Source organism: Sarcophilus harrisii, chromosome 1 (assembly GCF_902635505.1).
Source record: "Sarcophilus harrisii chromosome 1, mSarHar1.11, whole genome shotgun sequence".
NCBI lineage: Eukaryota > Metazoa > Chordata > Mammalia > Dasyuromorphia > Dasyuridae > Sarcophilus > Sarcophilus harrisii.
The window spans coordinates 683,988,705-684,011,592 of NC_045426.1; the positions used below are offsets into that span (position 1 = coordinate 683,988,705).

At 62.4% G+C, this 22,888-nt stretch overlaps 1 protein-coding gene across 1 annotated transcript in view; it reads left to right on the forward strand.

Moving 5' to 3' along the window:
- NCOR2 (nuclear receptor corepressor 2) overlaps nucleotides 1-22,888 on the forward strand; it is a 237,784-nt gene that overhangs the window by 54,571 nt on the left and 160,325 nt on the right. Inside the window, exon 2 of the mRNA XM_031948456.1 lies at nucleotides 14,524-14,749. Within this exon, the coding sequence (XP_031804316.1) occupies nucleotides 14,645-14,749 (105 nt within the window). The 5' untranslated portion in view covers nucleotides 14,524-14,644. The remainder of the gene's footprint in view (nucleotides 1-14,523; nucleotides 14,750-22,888) is intronic.

Here is a 22,888-nt window from a genome sequence, read left to right on the forward strand (position 1 = left end):
GGTGACCCGGTTGGCCCAGCCCTGGGCAGGGATGAGTGATCTCATTGCCTTTCAGGGAGCACCTCCTGAGCACTGTGGGGAGCAGCTGACTCTTGGGCTCTGAGGGGCAGCTGACCCATGTGGGCTCAGGCCCAGCCAGGGCTCCTTGGTGGCCTGGGGGGGGGCTGCCTCAAACCCTCCTCAAGGCCCAGCCCACAGGCCTCATTTTCAGGCTCTCTCTGCCCTGGGAGCCCCCCACCTTGGATGCCCAGCTGGGCTGAAGGGGGCAAGGTCGGGTTGGAGCAGAGGGCCCTGTTGCCCGTGTGACAGGCCCCCTGACCTCTTGGGGTTCATAAGGGGAGGGGTTAGGCTGGTTGGCTTCTGGGGGCCGAGGGATCAGCTCTGAGCATTGGGCCCGAGTGTCCTCCGTGACAAAGTTAAAAAGGTAGCGCTCTGCTCAGGAGGGCCTGTGGAGTCATGGCTCCCTCTCCCCCTAGGCGAGCGTAATCATCCCTGCAGAGATGACTTCTTCCTCATTCAGCCTGTCAGTCAGGGCTTCCTGCACACCTCTGGGCCTGGTGCTTCGCCTGCCCAGGGAAGGCCCACCCCGAGGCCCAGCCCCACGGGGAGGCGCTGGCCTTCCTGGCCCCCCCAGCCCCCTCCTCCCCCTTGCTTCTGGGCTGGCCTGGAAGGAAGATGTGGAGGAAGAGCTTCCTTAGGGAGGGAAGGGGAGGGAGCCGTTTTCTATCCCCTGCAGCCCTGGCACCGAGCTGGAATACAGCCACCCCCCCCCCCAGGGCCACAGGGACAGAGCACAGGCCTCTGGACGGCTGTGCCGGGTCCTACCTGTTGGAAACAGAAGGCAGAAACGTCCTCCTCTTTCTCTTTGAAGCCTGTGTCCCCTCCTCCCGAGCAGAGACCAGCCAGGCTCCCTCCTTCCCTCCCGTCACTGTTGTGCCGCACACACGTGTATCACATGCTTTTTCCAAGTCATTGCTGACCCTTGACCTTCCTTGCTCGCTGTATTGTCACCCCTTGGTTAGCACCCCCATTCTGTGCCCCTCCCCCCACCGGTGGACACTGAGCCCCTTGCCTCCTGGAGCCTGAGGTGGGGGCCGTGGGGCCATGGAGGCTGCCTCCCCCCTCATGCTCTCTCCTGGCCCTTCCTCCCTGTCTGTCCCCGTCTGCTGGTTCCTTGGGGGTCTCCCTGCCTTCCCCTTCCTCCCTCCCCCTTTGTGTCCTCTCCTGGCCAGCCCTCCCTGTCTGTCCCTGTGGTTTTCATTCACTTGGGGGGTCTCTCCGCCTTCCCCCTCCCTCCCTTCATCTCCCTGGGTCCCTTCTCTGTTCCATCTGGCGGTCTTGGTCAGCTCTTGCTTTGCATGTGTGCGTCTCTTCTGGATGTGTCGGTTGTTTTCCCCTCCCTGTCTCTCTTCCCTTCTGTGATGTTTTTCTCTATAGGTTGGTTTCTTTTGCTCTGCCTGCCTGCCTCTGTCCGTCTGTCTCTCTGTCCGTCTGCCTCTGTCTGTCTGTCTCTCTGTCTGCCTCTGTCAGTCTGTCTGTCTCTCTATCTGTTTGCCTCTGTCCGTCTGTCTCTCTGTCCATTTGCCTCTGTCCGTCTGTCTGTCTCTCTGTCTGTTTGCTTCTGTCCATCTGTCTGTCTGTCTCTCTGTCTGTCTGCCTCTGTCCATCTGCCTCTCTCTGTCCGTCTGCCTCTGTCCGTCTGTCTGTCTCTCTGTTTGCTTCTGTCCATCTGTCTGTCTGTCTCTCTGTCTGTCTGCCTCTGTCTATCACCCCCCCCCCCAGTTCCTCACCCTTCCGCCTCCCTCACTTTTCCCAGGTGCTTCATGTTTGCAGGGGAGGGCAGTGGGAAGCCGCTCTCCAGCCCGAGAGCCCCCTCTGGCTTCTGTTGCCCGGTGCTGGTGCAAAGTTGTCAGAGTGAGGAAGGCTTGCTCTGAGCCTGGCGGCTTCTCCGGGGACGCCATGAGTAAATGGGGGGGGCAGTCCTGGAGGCTCCGGACCCTGGGGGCGGGCCACTGTGGGGGCTGTGCTCCCTCCTGGGATGCTGGGCACCCTCCTTCCACCCTCTTGCCCCAGCCCTTGGGGACCCCTGTCCGGGCCTGGGCAGCTCCTCAGTTGACGGGAGGCCTGGAAAGTCCGGGTGGAAGCAGATTTCTCTTCCAGCCTTGGGGGTCCCTCTCCCCCGTGTTGAGGAGCCCGCAAGGGAGGAGGCCTGCCCTCCTGGGGAGGAACCTGGCCTCTTCTGCCCTCTGACCTGCCCATACGGGCGTCTCCCCAGGCTAGACCCCCCCAGGGAGCAGCACCTCCAAGGCATTGGGGGGCCACGGTCAGGTCTCCCTCCCAAAGGCCTCCCTGGGCCCGCCACTGCTTTCTGAGCCTCAGTTTCCTCTGTGCAGTGGGGACAAGATCAGAACTCAGAGAGGGGCTTGAAATTGCAAAGCGCCAAGGTTAGGCTCAGTGTCTGGAAGAATTTCCTGACAGAAAAATGTGGAGGGAGTGCGCTGCCTTCTTGGGGCCTCCGAGCAGAGGCCGGGGGGCTGCTGGGGGGGGCATCCTGGGGCTGCATTGGCCCCGTCTCAGGGTGGTAGGAATCAGTGGGGACCACGCCACCCACTGGGCGGGCCACGAGTGCCCCAGGAGGGCCACGAGTGCCCTGGAGGGCCGGGCCCCCTTAAGAAAGGTCAGTTCTTCCAAGACTTATGCAGCCCGGGGGGGGGGGAGGCTGCATGCACAGGCATGGAGGATGGTCGCTGCACCAAGGGAGGCGGGGGGAGGGGGCGGGAAGCCTCCGTGCCTGAGCTCCCTGCCCACTGGACACCCGAGGGTGGAAGGGACCTGGGCAGCCCCCAGCGGAACCTGTACCTGGAGGAACTGTGCCCCCCCCCCGTGTCCTTCCTCCCGCTTTGTGAAACCCCCGAAGAGGGGTCTCTGCTTGTTAGCACATCTGAGGTGCCGTGCCTGCTGCCCTCGGAGGCCAGAAGCTGGCCTGGGGAGCCTCCTGCTCGCCTGCCCTGGAGGCCTGGGCTGGGGCTGGATCTCTCAGGAAGACCCAGCGGTGCTGGGGGTCTCATGCCTCCTCTGGGGCAGGCGGGCCTGGGGGCCCCCGTTAGCCGCTGTCTCCCCGGCACAGAGCTCAGGCCAGCTTCTCCGGGCCCCGACTGCTGTCTCTGGGTGATGGGATAACGGGCTTTTCCAAGGGCTTCATGCCTCCCTCTTGCCACATGGAGCGCCCCAGAGGAAGGGCTCCTGCCTGGCCGCGGGGCCCCGGGAGCACTGCTGTCTGCCGCCAGGACCCTGTGGATGGGCAGCTGGGCGGCTCGGGACAGAGCGCCCCGGGCCCGGCGTGCAGCAGACCTGAGCTCACGTGTGGCCGCAGACACTCACAGCTGTATGGGCCCGGGCTTGTCGCATCACCGTGTGCCTCAGTTTCCTCATCTGTAAACTTAGCTGGAGAAAGAGATGGCAAAGCATCAAGACTCTCTGCCAAGAGACCCCCAGGAGGGGCCTGGAGGGTCTGGAACACAGCTCCCCGGGAGCCGGTGCCGTGAGCTTTCTGAGTTACAGTGTCCCTGTTACATGGGGACTGGGCCTGGCCTTCTGCCCAGGAGCCGGGGGTGGCTGGGTGTTGTCTGCGGTAGGAGCCCCTCCTGATCCCCCCCAAAGCAGCAGAGCTGAGATGCCCAGTCTGGGAAAAGGAGCCTGGGGCCCCCCCAGGGTTTGAGCCCCATTCTGCTGCTGCTGCTCCCCTGGAACCTTGTCTGTGCTGGGAGTTCTCGGGGGCCGCGGAGGGCCCTTCCATCCTGTGTGTCTGTGCTCGCTGCCGCAGGGCAGGAGATGCCGCCTGGGAAGTCGGTACCCTGGGCCTGGTGGTGGGCTCACTCCCCCGCCCGTCCCTGGTTTTGGCGCTGCCGCCCAGCGCTGCGAGCATCAGGAGAGAGCAGCCCCCGCCGCGTGGTCCTGGGGGATGCCGACCTTACCCCCCGCGGTGGGGGGCTGGAAGTGGGACGGCCTGAGCAGGGCCTCTGACCGCCCGGTGGACTGTGGAGGGGGCAGAGCGAGGAGCCTGGCTGATGGGAGCAGGAGGAGGGGGGAGAGTGCCCAGACATGGTGGGCTGCCCCGGTGGTCAGTGCCCCCAGTTGGCGATGGGGGGACTTCAGGGGAAGGCATGACTGAGTGCTTGTTGGGGTCCGGTGGGCAGAGCTCTGGGTGGGCAGTCGGGAAACCCGAGTTTGAGTCCAGGCCAGGCACATACCCCTCCTGCCTCAGTTTCCTCATCTGCAAACCAGGGACGATTGAAGCACTTGGCGCCTGTCCCTGGGCCAAGGGAACGGAACTACGTGTGGAGCGGCTTGCGTCCTGCCGGCTCCGTGTGGGTGTGTGTTGTTGGGGGGGTGGGAGAGATGCTCTTCTGGCTCACCCACAGCTCTGTGCTGCCGGGTTTGGGTTTGGGCCTGGGCCTAACTGGGGAGTTGGGGGTGTTGTTGAGGAGGTGGGAGGGCTTGGTTGGTGAGAGGAGGCAAGACAACATTTTGGAGGCTTTTCGCTGCGTCCAGGGGAGAGATGACAGGGTCGCAGCGGGGACGCCCTCCCGGTCCCTTTCAGCACAGAATCGGAAGGGTCCCATGGGCTGGGAAACGAACCCCCAGATTGCACAGAATCATTGAGATTAGTTGGGAAAGTGCCTTGGGGGCAGGCTGGCCAAACCTTAGCTCTCCTTCCGGGGGGTCAGCTGAGACCTCTCCCCCCAAATAAAATTAAAGCCTGTACAGGACAAATTAGGCCGGCTTGTTCTTATGATAAAACGGATGTTTCCTATCCTATTGTTTGTTTCCCTTTACATACCGTAGAGGGGAGAGTAAAACATCCCTGGCCCAGTCCGGAAGCCGTGATGGTGACGGGGCTGGGATCCGGTCCCGGTAGGGTTATGGGCCGCAGGCAGGGGCCATCATGGGGCCCAGCTCACCCATTTCATAGGCAGTGAGGTCTGAGAGCCACGAGACAGAACCAGAAGCGCCTCCCTCGGAGGTCTCCCGGAACAGGAGAGCAGACGGGGCTGTAAGTGAGGATGCTGCCTCGTGTCCGACTTGATGAGCGGGTCACCCTCTGGGGGCCAAAGGGGCCGGAAGGGTCAGACTCTGAGGAGGATGGGAGGACCCTTCCCCCAGGACATCGTTTGTAGTAACGCCTGTGTGACTGCTGTGCTCCAGGGCCCCGGCCTAGGGGAGGGAGAGATTCCATGTGCAAAGATGCCTTTGCCCAAGTATTCCCAGCCAGAGTCCCCGAGTGTAACATGAGCTGCAGAGCAGACTGAACATCTGGGGGACTAAGGTGGAGCCGCTGGGAGAACTCACGGAAGGACTGTGGGGGTCTGGCCAGCTTTGTTCCACTAAGCTCCTACTGTGTGCCAGGCCCAGGGGGCACAGCGACAAAAATAAGTCAGGTCCTGCTCTGGGCCTCTCCTGGGTCTTTGCCCAGGCAGACTGAAGGGGCTGGGCCAGAGGCCTTGGAGGGCCCCTTCCCCACTCCTCCCAGGGAGGAGGCCCTGTTTGGGGGCTCCTGCTCTGCCAGCCAGGGAGAGGTGGTCTTGCTGTGACTCACACTGTTGGGAGGAAGCACTACCTGCCGAGTTGGGGGGGCGGGCACAATGAGCCCCTGGGGAAGGCCCCTTCCCTCATAAATCTTGGGATTCCTGGCCCATGAGGTGGGAGCCTTGGGAGGGAGACTACGGCACACAGAAACATGTGGCGGGGGCCGGCTGGCCCGGGCATGAGGGGCCGGGGGAGATCCGGGCCGGGCCTTTGTGGTCCCAGGCTCCGTTCTTTGCTCCCCCACTGTAATGAGCAGTAAGGGGGATGTTGCCTCCGTGAGCTCATGCTGTGGGTTTTCCAGGCAGGGATTTGAGAAGAGGCCGAACCTTTCCAGCCAGGATGGGCGGCCCTCCCTCAGCCCAGATATCCTTTGGGGGAAAAAGTATCTGCCCGGAGGGGAGAGTGGGCAAGCTGCGCCATGTACAGAGTTGGAGGAGGGAGCTGAGGGGGGGGAATGGGCTTCCTCCCACTGCTCACCCAGCTGCTGATCCCCAGTCCAGATGTTGTTGCTGTTGAGAAGTGGCTGGAAATTCAGCCGTGTTTTCCTTCTATATTCCAAGCCTGAAAACAGATTTTAGGATTCCAGACCTAAAGCTGGCAGGGGCCTCAGAGGCCAGTTAGTCTACAAACAAGGAAACTGAGATCCAGAGGATCCCAAGGTCCTGCAGCAGGTGGCCCCCAGACTACATCCACCATCCCCCAGAATGTGGGCCCTCTGCCCCCTCACAGGCAGGGGCAGCCTGACCGAAGGCCTCAGTTCAGGCTGTCGAAAGGCCCAGGCCAATGGTGGCTCTGGTCCTGGGGGTCTCAGGCCTTCCTCTTTGAACCCGAGGGCACTCTCCTGTGCGCCTGGGCCTGAGAGGCAGAATCTGGCTTCAAACCCAGACCCTCTGACCCCAAATGATTTGTTGTCCCCTTACATAAGGTGTGGACCTGAGCTCAGCTCGTTCGTAATGATAGCAGCACTTAGTAGGCCCTTGCTGCATACCAGGCCAGAGAAGTCCCTCATGGTCACCTTCAGCAGGTGGTGCTGTTTGGGGGCAGGTGCTGAGGACGGCCTGGTCCTCTTGTACGGGCCCACAGAGGGCCAAGGGGCCCAGCTTGGCCCCCAGTGCAGAACCGGCCGCAGCGGGTGCTGCGGGTCAGGAAAAGCCGCCCGCACTTGTCCCGGTGGAGAATCAGAGGCTGCGTCCGGAGAGCGATGGGAGAGCGCCTCTGGGGGGCGGGTGGCACTTCATGCCCGTGCAGGGACCTCCTCTGAGAAGCTTCAGGCGAGGAAGCCAAGGTCCGGATGCGAGGGGGGCGGTCACTCGAGTCGGGCTTTGTTGGGCTCCTCTTGGAGCCCACAAGGCTGCTTATCCTTCGCCCATCTAAGCTCCGGGTCAGAGATGGGAGCTAGAGGGGACTTCCCGGGCCAGCGGGTCCAACCAAGGCCCCGGGGCCCCTCGGTCTGGATGGAACTGAGACCCCTGTGGCCAGAGAGGCGCCTGGGACACGGCGGCACAGACACATGGGGCTCAGGGCGAGGAACCCGCATGGCTGGGGGGAGCTGGGGTGGCCATCTGTCCAGGCTCCCGTTCCTGGGCTGCTGCCGCGTTGCAGTCCTGCTCCTGGGAGATGGCGGAGGCAGCAGTGGGCTCGGCCTGGGGCAGGAGCCTTGCCCTCTGTGGGCCCGCAGGGAGCCTCCCTCCCGGCCTTCCCCTTCCCCCTCCCTCTGCTTTCTGCAGAGAAAATTGCTGTTTTAAAGGCCAGATGGAGGAGCGGTGGCTAATGGAAAACACGATCCTCCTGGGGAGCTCACAGCTTAATGGTGGAGAACCAGGAAGATCAAGCCGAGTGCTTGGGAAATGCCCCAGAGAAGGGAGCACTTCCCTTGGAAAGCTTCCTCTGCAGAAGCCTCTCACCGGTGGGGGGCCGGGGGGCTTCCTGGCTGCCTGGTTTGCTCCCCCCCTCCCTTTTTGGTGAGAGCCAGCTGCGATGGGAGAGAAAACCGCGGGCCGGTCTGGCCTCCGTTCAGCACATACATGGCCCAGTTCAGTGGGAAACAACCCCACCCCCACCCCCCCCCACTCTGATTTTGGGCTGCTTCTCTGACTTTCCTCTGGTTCTGCCCATGTGGGGTTGGGCTGGTAATGGAAGGGAGGGGGCTTCCGCCATCCAGGAAGGTACCTCCCGGGCCCTCGGGAGACTCTCTGCCCTTTGGGGTGATCTGCCCTCTTGTTGGTGGGATATGAGCTCCCCAAGGGCAGGTATGACTTTGATTCTTTGTCTTTATATTCCTCTCATTGTACATGTTGGTTGGTTGATGGATTTCCCCAAGCGTTCAGCGGCTCGCTAGGGGCTTGTGGGTAAATGTTTAACAACCAGCTCTCTGAAAAAGAAAAAGAACTGCAATTTTAACTTAATCTGCAACATCATCATTTCTTCCAGGTGCTTCCTTAACTCTTGACAGGGGTAGACAGTAAATCCAGATGCGGCATTTGGCCCTTCCTGGGACTCACGCCCTCCTGGGAGTGTGTTGTTTACTTGTGTGGACACGCTTTAGCCCCTCAGCCCAGTGTGTGTGATGAGGGCAGAGACACTTTTTTTGCCTTTTTGTTCCCAGCCCCTGGCAGAGGGCCCGGGCCCAGTTGGTGCCCAGTGTTTGCTGCACTGACTTGGTTTGGTGGAGCTGCCTTTGGCTAAGGGGATAGTCGTCGTCACGGTCATAATCCAGGGTTAGACGCTCAGCCGGGGACGAGACGGTCCTCCCTCAGCTCTCTGGGCCAGGGCTGCCTTTTCCTTCCTTCGTGATTTAACTCTGACTCCCGAACGGGAAAGCCTCCGGACTCAGAGATTTCGAGGTGGAAGCATTCCCAGACTGCTTGTTTAATGGTGGAAATGCCCACTGCAGGGGCTCGCTGGAGGAGGCCCAGGTGCTGAGCCGTCCGGCACTCTAGCCTCTGCCCGGGGAGGGGGCCTGTGGGCTGCCCCCGAGTCGGGGCAATGGGCTGCATGGCCTGGCCATGGGCCCGAGTTCAAGGCCTCTGTCTTTTCCCATCCAGACGCTGATAACTCAGTTCTCCCAGGGATCCCCCACAAGAGTTGCAGAGATTTCCTTCCACATTTGGAAGGTGTTGCTTCAGATGAGAGGGCCAAGGTCTGTAAGAACACGGTGTCCCGTTCCAGGCTCAGACAATTTGTAGGACATGTGGAAATCTAACTCAGCCCTGAGGAGCCTGGGACTGGGGTTGGGGCTCGGCGTGGGGAGGGGTCGGCTTGGATGGCCGGGCAGGGCCTTTTGAGTGGAGTTGGTGATTTTTGTCATCACAGGTTATTGATTTAGAGCTGGGAAGGACCTTTAAGGTCACTTTATGTGCCATCTCCCCATTTCACCCAAGTAAACTAGGTCCAGAGAAATTAAGTGTCTCCCCTCAAATCACAAAAGTAGTAAATGGATAGGGCCGAGACTTGAACCCCAGGTCTGGCTGATTATTGTAGATTTAGAGAGGGAAGGGGCTTTTGGAGGGGATCCTGACCAATCCCTCGTCTTCCCCTGGAGTCGCTTTTTAGTCATTTGTTGTCCCTGCCTCCCCACGGCTCTATTTAGACAAAGACCTGGGGAGAAGCAACAGGCTTTGGAGAAGGATGGACCACCTGGGGCCCCTTGGGTGAGGAGATGCCCTGAGCCAGGGCCGGCATGGCTCGGTCGGCTGGAGCCGTGGATTCTTGTGCAGAGGGAGGAGGCCTGTGGGCCTTTAAGGGCTGGAGGAGCTCGCGAGGGGAGCAGCTCGGTCAGCGCCCCAGGGGTGTGATCTCGTGGTCTGAGGGCTCTGAAGGACCCCCCTTGTACAGGAGAGGAAGAAGGAGAGGGAGGGGGAGAGACACAGAGAGACAGAGATACACAGAGAGAGGGAGGGAGAGACAGAGACAGACAGATAGAGACAGACACAGAGACAGAGAGAGACAGACAGAGAGAGGGAGACAGAGAAGGAGGCCGTGGCCGAGCCCCGGTGGGGTGGAGGGGCCCGAGGAAGCCCCTTCTTGGCCTTTATCCCTGGAACCCTCAGGACGCACCAGGGCTTTGGTCCTTAGCTGTCAGGAATGGGAGCTGGGTCTTTGCTGACTTGGTTCCACAAGGGCGGCTCCGGGGCCGGGCAGGAGACCTCAGAGGGGCCCGGGGCCCCTGGGTGTCTGGGCCTCTTCTGGACCGGCGTGGGCTGCCCCTCTGGAGCCTGATCCTGAGCCTCCTGCGGGAGCCCTGGGCCACCTTAGTGGGAGGGGAGTCAGAAGGTTAATGGGCTCGTGTGTGTTGACCCAGAGCCTGTTCCCTGACGTGTCACCCTCAGCCTCCTCTCTGAAGCCCCCTGCCCCCTGCGGCCCCCGGGACGCCTCCCCGACCGCCCCAGGAGAACAGCAATGACGACGGCCCCTTCGGACAAAGGCGGGGGGAGACTGAGGAGAGGCCCCTCTTTGGGACCCGCGCCCCAGGCGTGTGTCCTGGGATGGCCTGGCCGTTGGGGACCGGGGGGAGGCGGGCCGAGCTCTGCCCAGGCATGAGACGGGGCCGTGTGCAGGGAGCACCGTCCTGCCCGGGGAGGGCCTTCGGGGGCTTGCGGGCTGTGGATTTCTGCCCCCCCCCCACAGTGACTCATCTCCTGGGAATTCTGGGCCAGGGCGGCCACGGGCCCCCTAAGCTGCGCTTGCCCTGCGTGGCTCCCTCTGGGCTTTCCATGGGAGGGGGCCTTCAAGAGAGGAGGGCGCCCTGCCCGCATCCCGCCCCACCTTCTCCCGGTGACCATAGAGGGGGGACTGTGCGTTCATTTTCCCTGCCCCCCCCCCCCCGATCCGTGCCCAAAGCCGAGCCTCTTGAGTTCCCTGCCTGGGTGGAAACTGGATGAGCCGAGATGGAGACAGATGGTGGGGCAGATACCGGGGGGCCGGTGACCCTCCTGTGGGTGTCCACTGTGAGGAAGGGAGGGGCTGGGGGAGGGGGAGGGGAGGGCGAGGGGCAGATGCCCCCAGGGTGAGCACAGGGCCTGGCCCTGCCCACGGCAGATGGAGGCCAGAATGCTTGGGGACTGGAAACAAGCTTTCGCCCACCCGGGCCAGGGGCTGGGCTTTGCCAGGGGAGCCACTGGCTCTTCACCCAGCCAGGGGAGGCTGGCGAACCCGAGGGTTAGGGGCAGAAGCATCCTTGCCCACCTCCTCACCTTATGGGGGGAAGTTTGAGTGGCTCCTGGAGCTCCTGGGGCTGAAGCTTCTGGGAGGAGGGTCTGCGCCTTTCTCCGCCCAGCAACTGCACATCCAGGGGCCTTCGCTAGGTGCTTGTGGGTTGGCTTGGACCCAGATCCTTGGGACTTTGGGCCCAGGCTCTCTCCTTTCTCCTGCCTGGCCTTCCTGGCCTGCCTCCCGGCTCCCGAAGGTTCCCAGGCGGTCGGCCCCGGGCCGGGGAGCCTCCCCATTGGATGGGCTGTGGGGTGGATGGCGGGGGCCTTCCCTTTTGGGGGGCCCGGCCGCCCTTTGGGCCCCGAAGGGGCCCGGCCCTTTAGGGGCCCGGGTTTGGGAGCTTTGGGGGGCGGGGGGGACGAGCCCTTGCCCCCTTCATGAAAGGGGCCCGGGGGCCCGGGAACCTGGGAGGGTCCCCCTCCCCCATGGTTTGGTGCTTGGGGCCCCCCGTCCCCTTTTTGGGCTTTGCCCAGGTCGGGGCCCTGGGGTTTTCCCCGCCCCGATTCCCGGGGCCCCGTCAGAAACGGACATTGAGGGGCGGGGCTAGGGGGCCTTCCTGCCCCTGGGGCCCCCCACGGGCCCCCCAGGCCCTCTGGGGAGACCCCTGGCCCCGGGGGTAGGGGGCCCACCCAGGCCGGTCAAGGGATCCCGGGGTGAGGGAGGCCGGGCCGATGCCCCCCCCCCCGGCCCTCCCCTTGCCCGGGGCTCCCCTCGGGCCCTGCAAGGGAGCAGGGCCCGGGCCCGGCCCGGGGCTGAGGGGTCCCCTTGGTTTCAAAAGCGGGCTGGGCAAGCCGAACGAGCCCTGCTCTCGGGCTTTGCCCCCTTTCTGGCTGCCGGGGGCCTGGTCAGAAGGTTCCGGAGAAGCCCCCGGGGGGAGCCCCTTAACAGGGGGTAACAGGGCTGCGGAGGAGGGATGGCTGAGCCCCCCTCCCAGGAAAGGGGGAGGAGGGGAGGAGGGCGGCCGGGGGGGAGGGGAAGGGGGGGAGGGGGGAAGGAAAAGGGGGGAAGAGGGAAAAGAGAAGGGGAGGGGGGGAGGAAGGAAAGGAGAGGAGAAAGGGGGAAAAGGAGGAGGAAGGAGGAGGAAGGAAGGAAGGGGAAAGGGAGGGGAGAAGAGGAGGGGGTAAGCATCCGCCTGTCAGAATGGGAGATTTCAAGGGGGAAAAGCGGGAGACCTGCCCGTTGGCCCCTTCTTTAGCCCCTTGGCAGGTGCCCTCCTTCCTTCTGGGCGGTTTAGGTCCCGGGGAACAGAGGCCCCTTTTAGAACCCCCCCGAGGGGGGGGCCCCGCTCCTGGTGACCCCCTTCCCCTCTGGGCACCCACCCAACATGCCTCCCCGGGGGTGGGCTGAGAGAGCTGCAGATCTCAGGGTCCCAAGATGGCCCAAAGCCCTCTGAGAGAGCCGCCCCTGGACGGGGGCAGGGGCGCTGGGGCCTTTTCTGGCACCCTGGGGGAGGGGACGTTGCTTTCCGGGCCTCATTCCCTCACTTGTTAAATGAACCAACTGGGCCTCTGAGGCCCCCCCCCCGGGACTCCAGCCTGGGGCCCCTCGGCCCCAGAGCACAGCTCATGGCCTGTCTGCCCACTGCCCCCGCCCTCACCCCCAAGCCATGTTCTCCCAGCCCTCCCAGGGCCCCCCGGAACTCAGGGATGGATTCACTGCCTCTGGGGCAGCGAGTGTGAGAGTGTGAGTGTGTGTGGGGGGTGTAGGCACTGGGCATGTTCACATGTGTACGTGCGCTTCCTTTCGCCTCTCGCCCCCTTCTCCCCCCGCTCCCCTCGGCGACCTCGCCTGTCGGCCTCAGTGGCTGGCGGCGGCTCCATGACTTGCCCAAGTTTCCTTGGGCGCTCCTTGGGCCGGTCATGCAGCGTGAGGCCTTGAAGCCTGTGGTGGCGACGGGAGAAGAGGAGGGGCCTGGCAGGGCTCGGGGCTGGGACTTTGGGCTCAGACTTTGGGCTTGGGGCTGGGGCTTTGGGCTCAGACTTTGGGCTTGGGGCTGGGACTTTGGGCTCAGACTTTGGGCTGGGACTTTGGGCTCGGGGCTGGGACTTTGGGCTCAGACTTTGGGCTTGGGGCTGGGACTTTGGGCTGGGACTTTGGGCTGGGACTTTGGGCTTCCGGGGGCTGGGACTTTGGGCTCAACTTTGGGCTTGGGGCGGGACTTTGGGCTGGGACTTTGGGCTGGGACTGGGCTGGGACTGGGCTCAGACTTTGGGCCCAGGACTTTGGGCTCAGACTTTGGGCTTGGGGCTGGGACTTTGGGCTGGGACTTTGGGCTTGGGGCTGGGACTTTGGGCTCGGACTTTGGGCTGGGACTTTGGGCTCGGACTTTGGGCTCAGACTTTGGGCTCAGACTTTGGGCTTGGGGCTGGGACTTTGGGCTGGGACTTTGGGCTGGGACTTGGGCTCGAGGCTGGGACTTTGGCTGGGACTTTGGGCTGGGACTTTGGGCTGGGACTTTGGGCTGGGACTTGGGGCTGGGACTTTGGGCTGGGACTTTGGGCTCAGACTTTGGGCTCAGACTTTGGGCTCGGACTTTGGGCTTGGGGCTGGGACTTTGGGCTGGGACTTTGGGCTGGGACTTGGGCTCGAGGCTGGGACTTTGGGCTGGGACTTTGGGCTGGGACTTTGGGCTGGGACTTTGGGCTGGGACTTTGGGCTCGGACTTTGGGCTCGGACTTTGGGCTCGGACTTTGGGCTCGGACTTTGGGCTCAGGGCTGGGACTTTTGGCTCGGGGCTGGGACTTTGGGCTCAGACTTTGGGCTTGGGGCTGGGACTTTGGGCTGGGACTTCAGGCCCAGTGTCTCGTTTCCACCTCCCTCCATGTTCCCATGGGCATCACCTTTCAGACGGGTGTTCATGACTTCTCATCCCATGGGGTTGTTGGAGGATTGGGACAAGAGAAGGGAAGGGGCTTCGCAGGCAGGGAAGTGAGCCCTTGGGGTCAGAGACCTTGGCCGTGGCTGCCAGGCTCTGCCTCGTTGACCGCCTGCCTCTGCGGCCTCTGCTCCCCCTTTGATCCTGGAGAAGCGGGGAGGTGGGCCTCCTGCCCCTGGGCCTGGGCTGTGGCCTCCCAGACTCCTTTCGGCAGGGCAGCAGCTGCCCCAGCTGAACTTTGCCCCGAGGCTTTGGAAAGCCCTTGGCCGGCCCTTGCGGGCCTATGGGAGGCTGGACATCAGGGATGTCTGGGAGGGGGCAGTAGCTGGGGGCCTGGAGCAGAGAGAGATGGCGGGGGAGGAGGGAGAGGAGGGACCTTTACTGCTGGGAGGCAGTCGCCTCGTTGGCCCCTCGGCCCGTGGGCCTTCTGCTCCCGGCCCGGCCTCTCCTTTTCTCTGGGCCTGGGTGACTGTTGCTGATTTTGGGGGCTGAGTCCCGGCAGTGCTGGGGCAGGAGCCAGGCGATGGGCCCGGGGAGGCCCGGGAGGGGGCTGTTGGAGCCTCCGGGGTCCTTCTCGATTGCCTCCTGCCCAGGACACAGGCCCTTTTTCCCTCTTAGAGGGTAAGCCTCTCGTGGGCAGGGGCAGTTTCCTTTTTGTGTGTCTCCCCGCCGCCTCACCCAGTGCCCACCCTTGGGTCGGTGCCCAGGAATGCTTGGGGGTGGCAGGTTGCACGACCCGCCATGATCCGAGGAATGAGCCTCGCCCCCGGCTCTGGCCCCGCTCTGGGGGAGGCGGGGGTCCCGATCCGCAGCCAGCACCGGCTCACTCCGCCTCTCGTCTCTTCTGCCCACAGGTGCCATGTGACCTGGGAGGTGCTCGGGTGATGTCGAGGTCTGCTTGGATCCCAGGCAAAGATTGAGAGAGAACCAGAGACCACGAGCGGGGCAGAGGCGGTCCCCACGCCCACTGCCACTATGTCCGGCTCGGCCCAGCCCGTGACACAGACCTGGCGGTCCTCGGAGCCCCGCTACCCTCCCCACGCCATCTCCTACCCGGTGCAGATTGCCCGGCCACATTCGGTAAGTGAGCCGAGTCGGGGCTCGGGGCCTCTTGGCTTCCGTGTCCTTCCCACTTCCCCCCTTTCACTGTGTCCGTGGGCAGTGTGACCATGGCAGGCCAGGGAAGCTGTCTGGTGCTCTTGTTTGGGCCAGAGGCTCTGGGCCAGGGTGGTCTGAGATTGGTTAATCTTGGGTTAAATTGGCTTTTTATTGCGAGTTTTTGGCTTTTTCATCACTTTCAGCATGGAACATTTCCGTCCTCTCCCACCCAGAGAGCCGTCCTATTTGAAGAACAAAGGAACCCGTTCTTGCAGCCCATAGGGCTGGGGTCCCTTCCCCTATTTCTTTTTTGGGCCGACCTTGGGCATAGGAATACTCAGCCTCCAGTTTTCCTTTTCATTCCTCTGTGGACGTTATCGTAGCCATGGACATCACATAGATCACATCTTGTTGCAGAACATACAGCTGGGACTCGGGGCACAGATAAGAATCCCCCAGAGTGGCCACATTATTTAAATACGTGCCGCGCATTTCTGTTGGGTTGGAACCAATGGCCATGTTTTACATGGTCATGGCTCCGAACTTTGCAAATTCAAATGCAGACGAGCCGCGGAGGATTTATTTTTCCTGCTAATCTGGGCTTGTCTGTTTTCTGTTTTTCTTGTTCTGTTTATTTTCCTTTGCATAAGTTCATGTAAATCTTGCCATCCCCCCATCTTCTTTATATTCATTCATGGCTTCGTACAGTCCGACAATATTCCAATACGTTCATGTAGCGTGATTTGTTTAGTCATTCCTCAGTCGATGGGCATTTATTTAATTCCCAGCTCTGTGCCACAACAAAAGGCACCCCTATAAATGCTTTCGGCACAAATTGGACATTTCAGGCTTTGATCTCCTGGGGGCTACGTGCCTGCGGGCGCCTCTCTGGCTCTTCCTGTGTGCCAGGCCCTGTGCTGACCACTTCATAGTTACTATCTGGTTTGGTTCTCCTGGCAACCCTGGGAGGGAGCTCTTCTATTATTCCTGTTTTATAGAAGAGGAAACTGAGGCAAACAGAGGTTAAGAGACTTGCCCAAGATCACACGGCTTGTCAGAGGCCGAGGCTGGATTTGAACTCAGGTCTTCCTGATTCAGGCCCATTACTCTGTCTACTTCACCCCCTAGTTACCCTTAGGATCAAAGGATATGGACTTTTTAGTTACTTTAAAAAAAAAAAAAAGGCTTGATTTCGAATTGCTTTCCAGAATTGTTGGTCTGATCCTTTGCTCTTCTGAATGTTAGTGTACCTGGGCGCATCCATCCATCGCTGACCATCCCCACCCTTTTTCCGCCTTTGCCAATTTGTGGGTGGGAGCTGAAACCTGAGGGTGCTTTGGATGGGCATTTCTTTTATTACTAAGGATCCGAGGCTGCCTCGTGGGCTGGTTTCCAGTTTGAAGGGATTGTTCATCTCCTTTTAGAGACGCGCCTTTGGTCTTAGGTATCTGTGCGAATGGCCCCGAAGCCTGGCCGTCAGCAAAGATGGTTTTCCGCTCCCACCAGCAGCTTTCTCTCTTAGCCTCGCTGCCCTGATTTTGTTTCTCCAAAAAGTCTCAGCTCCACGTGGAGTTGTCTGTTCCGCCTTCTCATCGCCTCTGTCCCTTATGTGGTTGAGGGCTCTTTCCCTCCAGAGCCGTAAGCGGGCCCTGTTCGCGCCTGCGTTTGCATGGCGCGGTCTCTCAGTGCACAGGCTGCTCACTCGTTTTGAACCTGTTGTGGCGGATGGTGCAGCGTGTTGGTCTAAATGTAGTTTCTATCGAACTGCCTCCCGCGTTTCTGAGTTCTTGTCAGACAGAGACTTCTTCCTTAAGGGACTCGGGCTCTCGCTTTTCAAGCTCTCCGCCGATAGCTGTTGAGCAGCTGACGTCAGGCGCGTCTAGCTCGTCTCTCCCCCCTTCTCCCCCCTCCTGCCTCAGTTTCCTTGTGTGTAAAGTGAAGGGGCAGGGGTCAGTGGGAGGTGGTCCGTGGCTGGGGTGGGGTTCCAGATGGGCAGAAGTAGAAAAGCGCTCTGGGCTTGGCCTTAGCCCTCTCAGGGAAACTGAAGGGTTTGGGGGAGGGAAGTTAGGAGGGAGGAAGCCTTAGGGCTAGCCACGGGGGTGGGCAGGGGGGGAGGGGGGGTCCTGAGAGTGGGAGAGCGGCCTCGGCCCAGCCCGAGCCTTCTCGGGTCTCCTGTCAGGCCCAACCACGAGCTTTCCGGGGAGCGCGCGGTTTCCTCTCATTGCTTCCCTGCTAGTGAGCTGGGGGCACCTCATGGGTGGGCTCCCCTGGGGGTCGGGGAAGGAAGCCCAGGGCAGCCGGCAGCCCCCCTCCCTCCCCACGCTGACCCCCTGGCTCTGGGGCGCTGAGCCGTCCGGGGCCCGTTTCCTGGCTAGAGATGGAGGCGTCTCCTTTTTCCCTTGGCTTGTGTTTCTGAGAGAACAGTGGGGGGGACGCAGAGACAGAGAGTGGGACAGAGAGAGGAATGGAGGGATAGAGACAGGGCTGGATAGATGGATGGGGCGGGGGGGATACAAGGACAGGCCTCTGAGGGCTTCTGTTCTGGGAAAGGGAGCTGGGCGGGGTGGGAGGAGAAAGCCTCAGCCGCCAAGGGGAGCCTGGAGAGCCGGTCCCCCCGGGGGCGGAGAACTATCAGGGGAGTAGAAAACAGGAAATTATGCTGTCAAAAGCAAACTCATCTGTCTGGGGGATTCTTTTGTTTTTTTGCTGAGGCAGTTGGGGTTAAGTGACTTGCCCAGGGTCACACAGCTAGGGAGCGTTAAGTGTGAGACCAGATGTGCCCAGTGAGGAACCCTTGCATCCTCTCCGGCCCCTTCCCGCCCGTTGCGTGTGCTCAGAAGTGGTTTGGCATGGGAGCCCTTCCCTGGGGTGTGGGATGGGGGCGCGCTTGGTGGTGAGCGCTGCTCCCCGAGCTCGGGCAGCCCCCAGACTCCCGGCCCCCCGGCAGGCCCCAGGGAGGAGAGGCGCTGGGCGCGGCTGCCTCCCGGGGCCTGCTCTGGCAGCTTGGGGAAGCCCGCCCGAGGCCCCGCTCCGTGGGATGGAAGCAGGGTGGGCTCTGGGTCATCTGTGGGCTTCCTGCTTTCCCCAGGACCAGAGCTGTTTCCCTGGGGGCAGCGTCCCAAGGGAGGGGGAGGCGTGTGTGCTGAGAGGGGCAGCCTGTGGGCGGGGAGGCCGGTGGGGCTCAGCCCAAGTCGGTGGGTCAGCTTGACGGAGGGCCTGCGGCGGGCCGGGCCCTGGGCGCCACTGGGACCCTGGCGGGGGGACCAGTTTCCTCACTCCCCCTTCTCCCTCCGCCGCTTTGCTTTGTGGGGTTCGGGGCCCAGAGACTCGGGCTGTGACTCATTTTGTCTGTCAGTTGACTTGGTTACTTTTGCTGAACTGCTTTTTTCTCTTCTGATTTGTTAAAAAAAAAGGGGGGGGGTCGCTCAGTCAGGTTTTGGTGCCTTTTATGTGCCAGGCCGGGCCGGGCCTGCACGGGAGAGGAATTGAAATGGAGGAGGTGGGGAAAGAAGATTCCTCTGTAAGAAAGAAATGGCCAGAATTAAAACAAGCACGCAGAGCAGCCAGCGCCATGGGGCATCTGGAGAACCCCCACATGGGGCCCTGACAGAGTGGGCAGGGGCCGGGCCTTGGCACCCGCCAGTCCTGGGTGGCTGTGCCCCCCATGGTCCCCCCCAGAGCCCTCTGCTTCTAGGGCTCCTGAGCAGGGGGATCCAAGGCCTCAGAGTCCAGCCCCTCAATATTATAGAGGAAGAAGCAGGATAGGGGCCCTCGGCGCCTCCCCCACCCTGCACCTGCCCGGGGAGCACAGCCACAAGTGCCTCCTGGGCTTCCCAGGCTGTGCCCCGGGGCATTTATTCAGTCTAAGCAGCGGCAGCCTCCGGGTCCTGGTTCAAGGTCAGCCCCATGAAAGGCTCTCCCTGTCCCTGCCCCTTCCTGCCAGTCTGGTGCCCTTTCGCCCACTAACAGGCCGGGGTGACCCCCTCCCCCAGCAGGTCCTCAGCCGGGGTAGGACCCTGGGGAGCCGGGTTATTCTCTCTGGGTCTCAGTGGCAAAAGGGAGGGGGTTATGGATCCCGCTCTGCCCTGATGGGATCAGCGACCTGAAAGTAGCCCACGCCCCACTTGGTCTCGGAGCACAGGTCCCAGGCCTCGCTGCAGCAGCCGGCTCTCCGCTCTTACAGAGACGGGTGCCAGGGTGCATCGGTAACACCCCCGGCATTCCTGCCATCGCTCGTCGGCCCCCTCCCCCTGAGGGGCGAACGCTCGGGCCGGGCCGGCACCGACATGGGGCCCCTCCCCTCCTTTAAGGTCTCTTTGGGATACGGAGCAATAGGAACACGGCTGGGCCAAAGGGCTGCGCGGTTGGATCATGTTTTGAGCCTAGTTAAGTGAGCCAAGGGTGAAGGACCCTGCTGTCCGAGCTGCTCAGAACGGCTGGATCCGACCACAACCCCACCCACAATGCATCAGCGCCCCAGCTTTCCCGCATCCCCCCACACTCGTCTTTCCCCATCACCTCGGGCCGGTGCTCGCCGGTGCCCCAGGGCGGTTTTACTCGGCATTCTCCCACCGCAGAGATTCGGAGCCCTTTCACGGGTAGCAATAGTTTCAGTTTCTCCGTGTGAAAAGTGTTCACGTCCTTTGAGGAAAGGCCTGTGCTCCGCGGGGTGGGTGAGAACTGTTTGTGCTCAGCCTTCATCTTGTAGCCACAGAAGGGCGGCGGCCGACCCCCGGTCCCCGGCAGCGTGTGGCCCCGGACTCCGGCTCAGTGCCCGCCTCGGGCTCCTCCTGGGGGCCCCCTCCCCTCGGGGGCCCCCTCCCCTCGGGGGCCTGGCTGCGGCCTGGACCGGGCCCCACCCTTGGACCCGAGGAGCAGAGCCCGGCATCACTGCGGGGGCAGAGGGGCCTCTTCCCCCGAGGAGACAAGTGGCTGTTTTATGCTTTGTCTGGGAAGGAGGGCAGGGCGGCTGAGGACCCGCAAGGGAACAGCTAATCCCCCCGGCTTTTCATAAGGTCAGCGAGGGGAAAAGGGTCTCCCGTGCCAGATTAAACCGCTCCAGATGTGCCCCGTCTGCTGCACACTCTTAACTGCCCAGAGCGCGCCCAGAAGGAGGGAAAGGAACAGGCATTTATTATGCGCTCTCTGTGTGCCAGGCTCTGCGCTAAAAGCTCTTCTCAGTGATTGTCTCCTCGGATTCCCGCCACAGCCCTGGGGAAGGAGCCCTGTTTTCATGTTTAGTCATGTCTGACTCTTCGTGATCCATTTGGGGATTTCTTGGCAAAGACACAGGAGGGTTGGCCAGGTCCTTCTCCTACTCATTTTACATGAGGAAACTGAGGTATACACGTGACTTGCCAGGGTCTCACAGCTGGGAAGTAAACTCGGACCTTCCTGACTTCAGGCCTGGTGCTTTGTCCACCAGATCTTAGGTGTCACTCTCGGGGCTTCCTCCGTCTTGATGGGGGAGCAAGAGCTTCCTCCTTCTTCTTCCTCCTTCCCCGATCCTGCGTCTGCTCCTGTTGGGTTCATCCTAAGTAGCATCAGCCTTGCCCTGAAGCTCAAAGGGGCCCCAAAGCCATCCATCCCCCCAGGCCATCCGTTCCCCCCCCCCCCAGGCCATTCGTCTCTCCCAGGCCATCCATCCCCCCACAGACTTTGGGTATCCTTTCATCATCCTGACTGTTATCCCCTGGCTGGGGTCCCCCACTCACCCTGTCCTCAGACCTGAACATCCCAGGCGAGGTCTCCCGAAGGAGCCGAGGACAGTGGAGGGCGAGAGGCGCGGCTGGCTTTTGGTGGTCTCCGATCCCAGACTCGTCCAGGATTTCACGCCACGGGACGGGCGCATGCCGAGCTTGCTTTCCATTCAGACCCCCAGAGCGTTCTCATTATAAGTTAGTGCTGCCTGCGTTTGGGTGGAATGGAAGGGTCGTGAGTAAGGAACGTTAGAACTGGAAGGGGCTGCTGGAAGGAGAGTCCCCTCTGCTGCCCGGGCTGGGTCCCCCGCATGGAAGCTGGCTCACCTGGCCTGCCTTGTTTTATTTTTACCAAATTTTCCCTCATCTTGGACTGAAGGCTGGTCCTCCTTGGGCCTCGTTGTGCCCTCAGGAACACACCAGAAGCTGCTCCCTTTCTCGCTGCCTTCCTACTGGATGACAGCGTTGTGTTCTCTCGGAGATTGGGCTCGTTGATGGGGGCTCAAGGCTCTCGCCCGCTGGCCTGGGCTCCAGAAACAGGGCGTCAAAGCCTGAACGGAGCAGAAAGCTTCTCAGACCCTTCCTGCTCCTGCTGCCCCCCTTCTCCCCCAGCCACCACGGGTCTTGGTTCCTTTGTTGTAGCATTAGAAGTGAGCTTGGGCCATTGCTTCTTGGGGCCGTGCGCTTGTGAATCCCGGCTCTCTCCCCCCTTCATGTCACTGATGGATTTATGAACCCCCCTGCGAGGCAGAGTGAGGGGAGGGGTCATCGGAGGTCTCTAGTCCAGTCCGTTCCCAAACGGGGATCAGGCCCTTAGCCAGTCAGGGAACGGCCTTGGTCGGGGGCTCCCTGCGTGCCAGGCTCTGAGCTGAGAGCTGGAGTGCACAGCAAATGCAGAGCCGTCCCTGCCCTCGGGATTTCCATGTGTCCTCCCTGGCGCTGGGCTGCCCGGCGCGGGTGCCCGCCTTCTGGGAAACAGCTCGCTCGCCGCTCTCCCAAGTGGCCCATTCTGGCCCGGAGCCTCGGTCCGGCAGCAGGGAGCGGAGGTGGGGCCGGGTCTGTGGCCACGATCGCAGCCTGCCCCGAGAAGTCCTGTCCTGGCCCCTGGGCTTCAGCCTCCTGCTCAGGAAAGCCTTTGTGGTTTGTTCTGGCTCTGAAAGCTGGGCCAAGGGGCTCCCCAGTTCTTGGCTGTGGAAGGAGGGGGACAGCCAGGGTTTGGCCTGGCCTCTGACACCCCCTTTATTCCACAGCGAAGAGATCCGGAGGGGGAAGATAAGCTCACACCTTGGAAACCCCTGCTCTCCCTGGTTCCCTCCCTGGGCCCGGAGGGGGAGGAGCCCCCTGCCCCGAGGCGCTGGCCACGCTTCCTCCGCTCCCCAGGGGGGGGGTCTCCCTGGCATTCAGTGCCCGTGGAAGGTGCAGCTCATTAACTCCCCTGCCTCTGTCCCCGATAGTAGTGGGACCGGAGAACGGGGGGTGGCGAGGCAGGGCCCGGGCACTGGCCAGCGTGTGGTTCCCAGCAGAGCCGTCCCTTGGCACCGAGGGCCAGCGGTGCTGGCGAGGACTGGGCGGGGGCAGCTGCTTTCCTCCTGTGTCTGTGGCTGGGGGGCTTTGGGGGCTGGGGAGCTCAGCATTCCTGGTAGCTGGGCGGGAGGCCCCAGCTGCAAGGCAAGGAGTGGGGCCTGGAACAGTGGATCCCTTGTCCCAGGGCCTGGAGCCCGGCCACGTGGGAGAGAGCGGGAGCGCTCGGTGGCACTCTTCCTCGACTCAGCTGCTGGCGTTAGCGCCCGGCCCCCAGGCTGGGGAGCCCAGCAGGCCTGCCCTCACCGGCCTCTTCCCGGACCACCGGGCTGCCCCCCTTCAGCCTCCAAGGTGACCCCCACGCCCTGGGTGTGGAGGTCCCAGAGCCCTGCCCAGGGTCTTCTTGTGGGGTCCTCCCAGCAGCCCCCTTACAGCCCCTCGGAGCAAGGAGGCAGGGAGAGCGGCCCCCCCCCCCCCACTGTGATGCTGCCCCATTGCACAGATGGTCACCGTCCCTGGGCACTCACAGCTGCTGCCAGCAGGCCGGTCTGCGCTGGCGCTCCGTGCCCAGGTGCCATGGTCACCTGACTCTCCCAGGCCTCTAGAAGTCTCCAAAAAAGAGGGGCCTGCCCTGGATTGTCCTGGCGGGCCTTCCGGGGATTTAGAAACCAGACCGCAGGGAGCACCGCCGGTGAGAGGCTGGCATTGATGAGAGGCCGCTGGCGGTGAGAGGTCAGCAGGAGCCAGGACCGGGCTTCCCTGGGCAGGGGGGCACCTTCTGGGCCTCTTTCTGACCCGGGGCATCGGGTAGCCTGGGCCTGGGGTCCCTGAGTCCACGGGTGTCGAGGGTGGGAACTGGATGGCTGAATGCCGTTAGTAATAAGGGCACCCGAGATGGAGA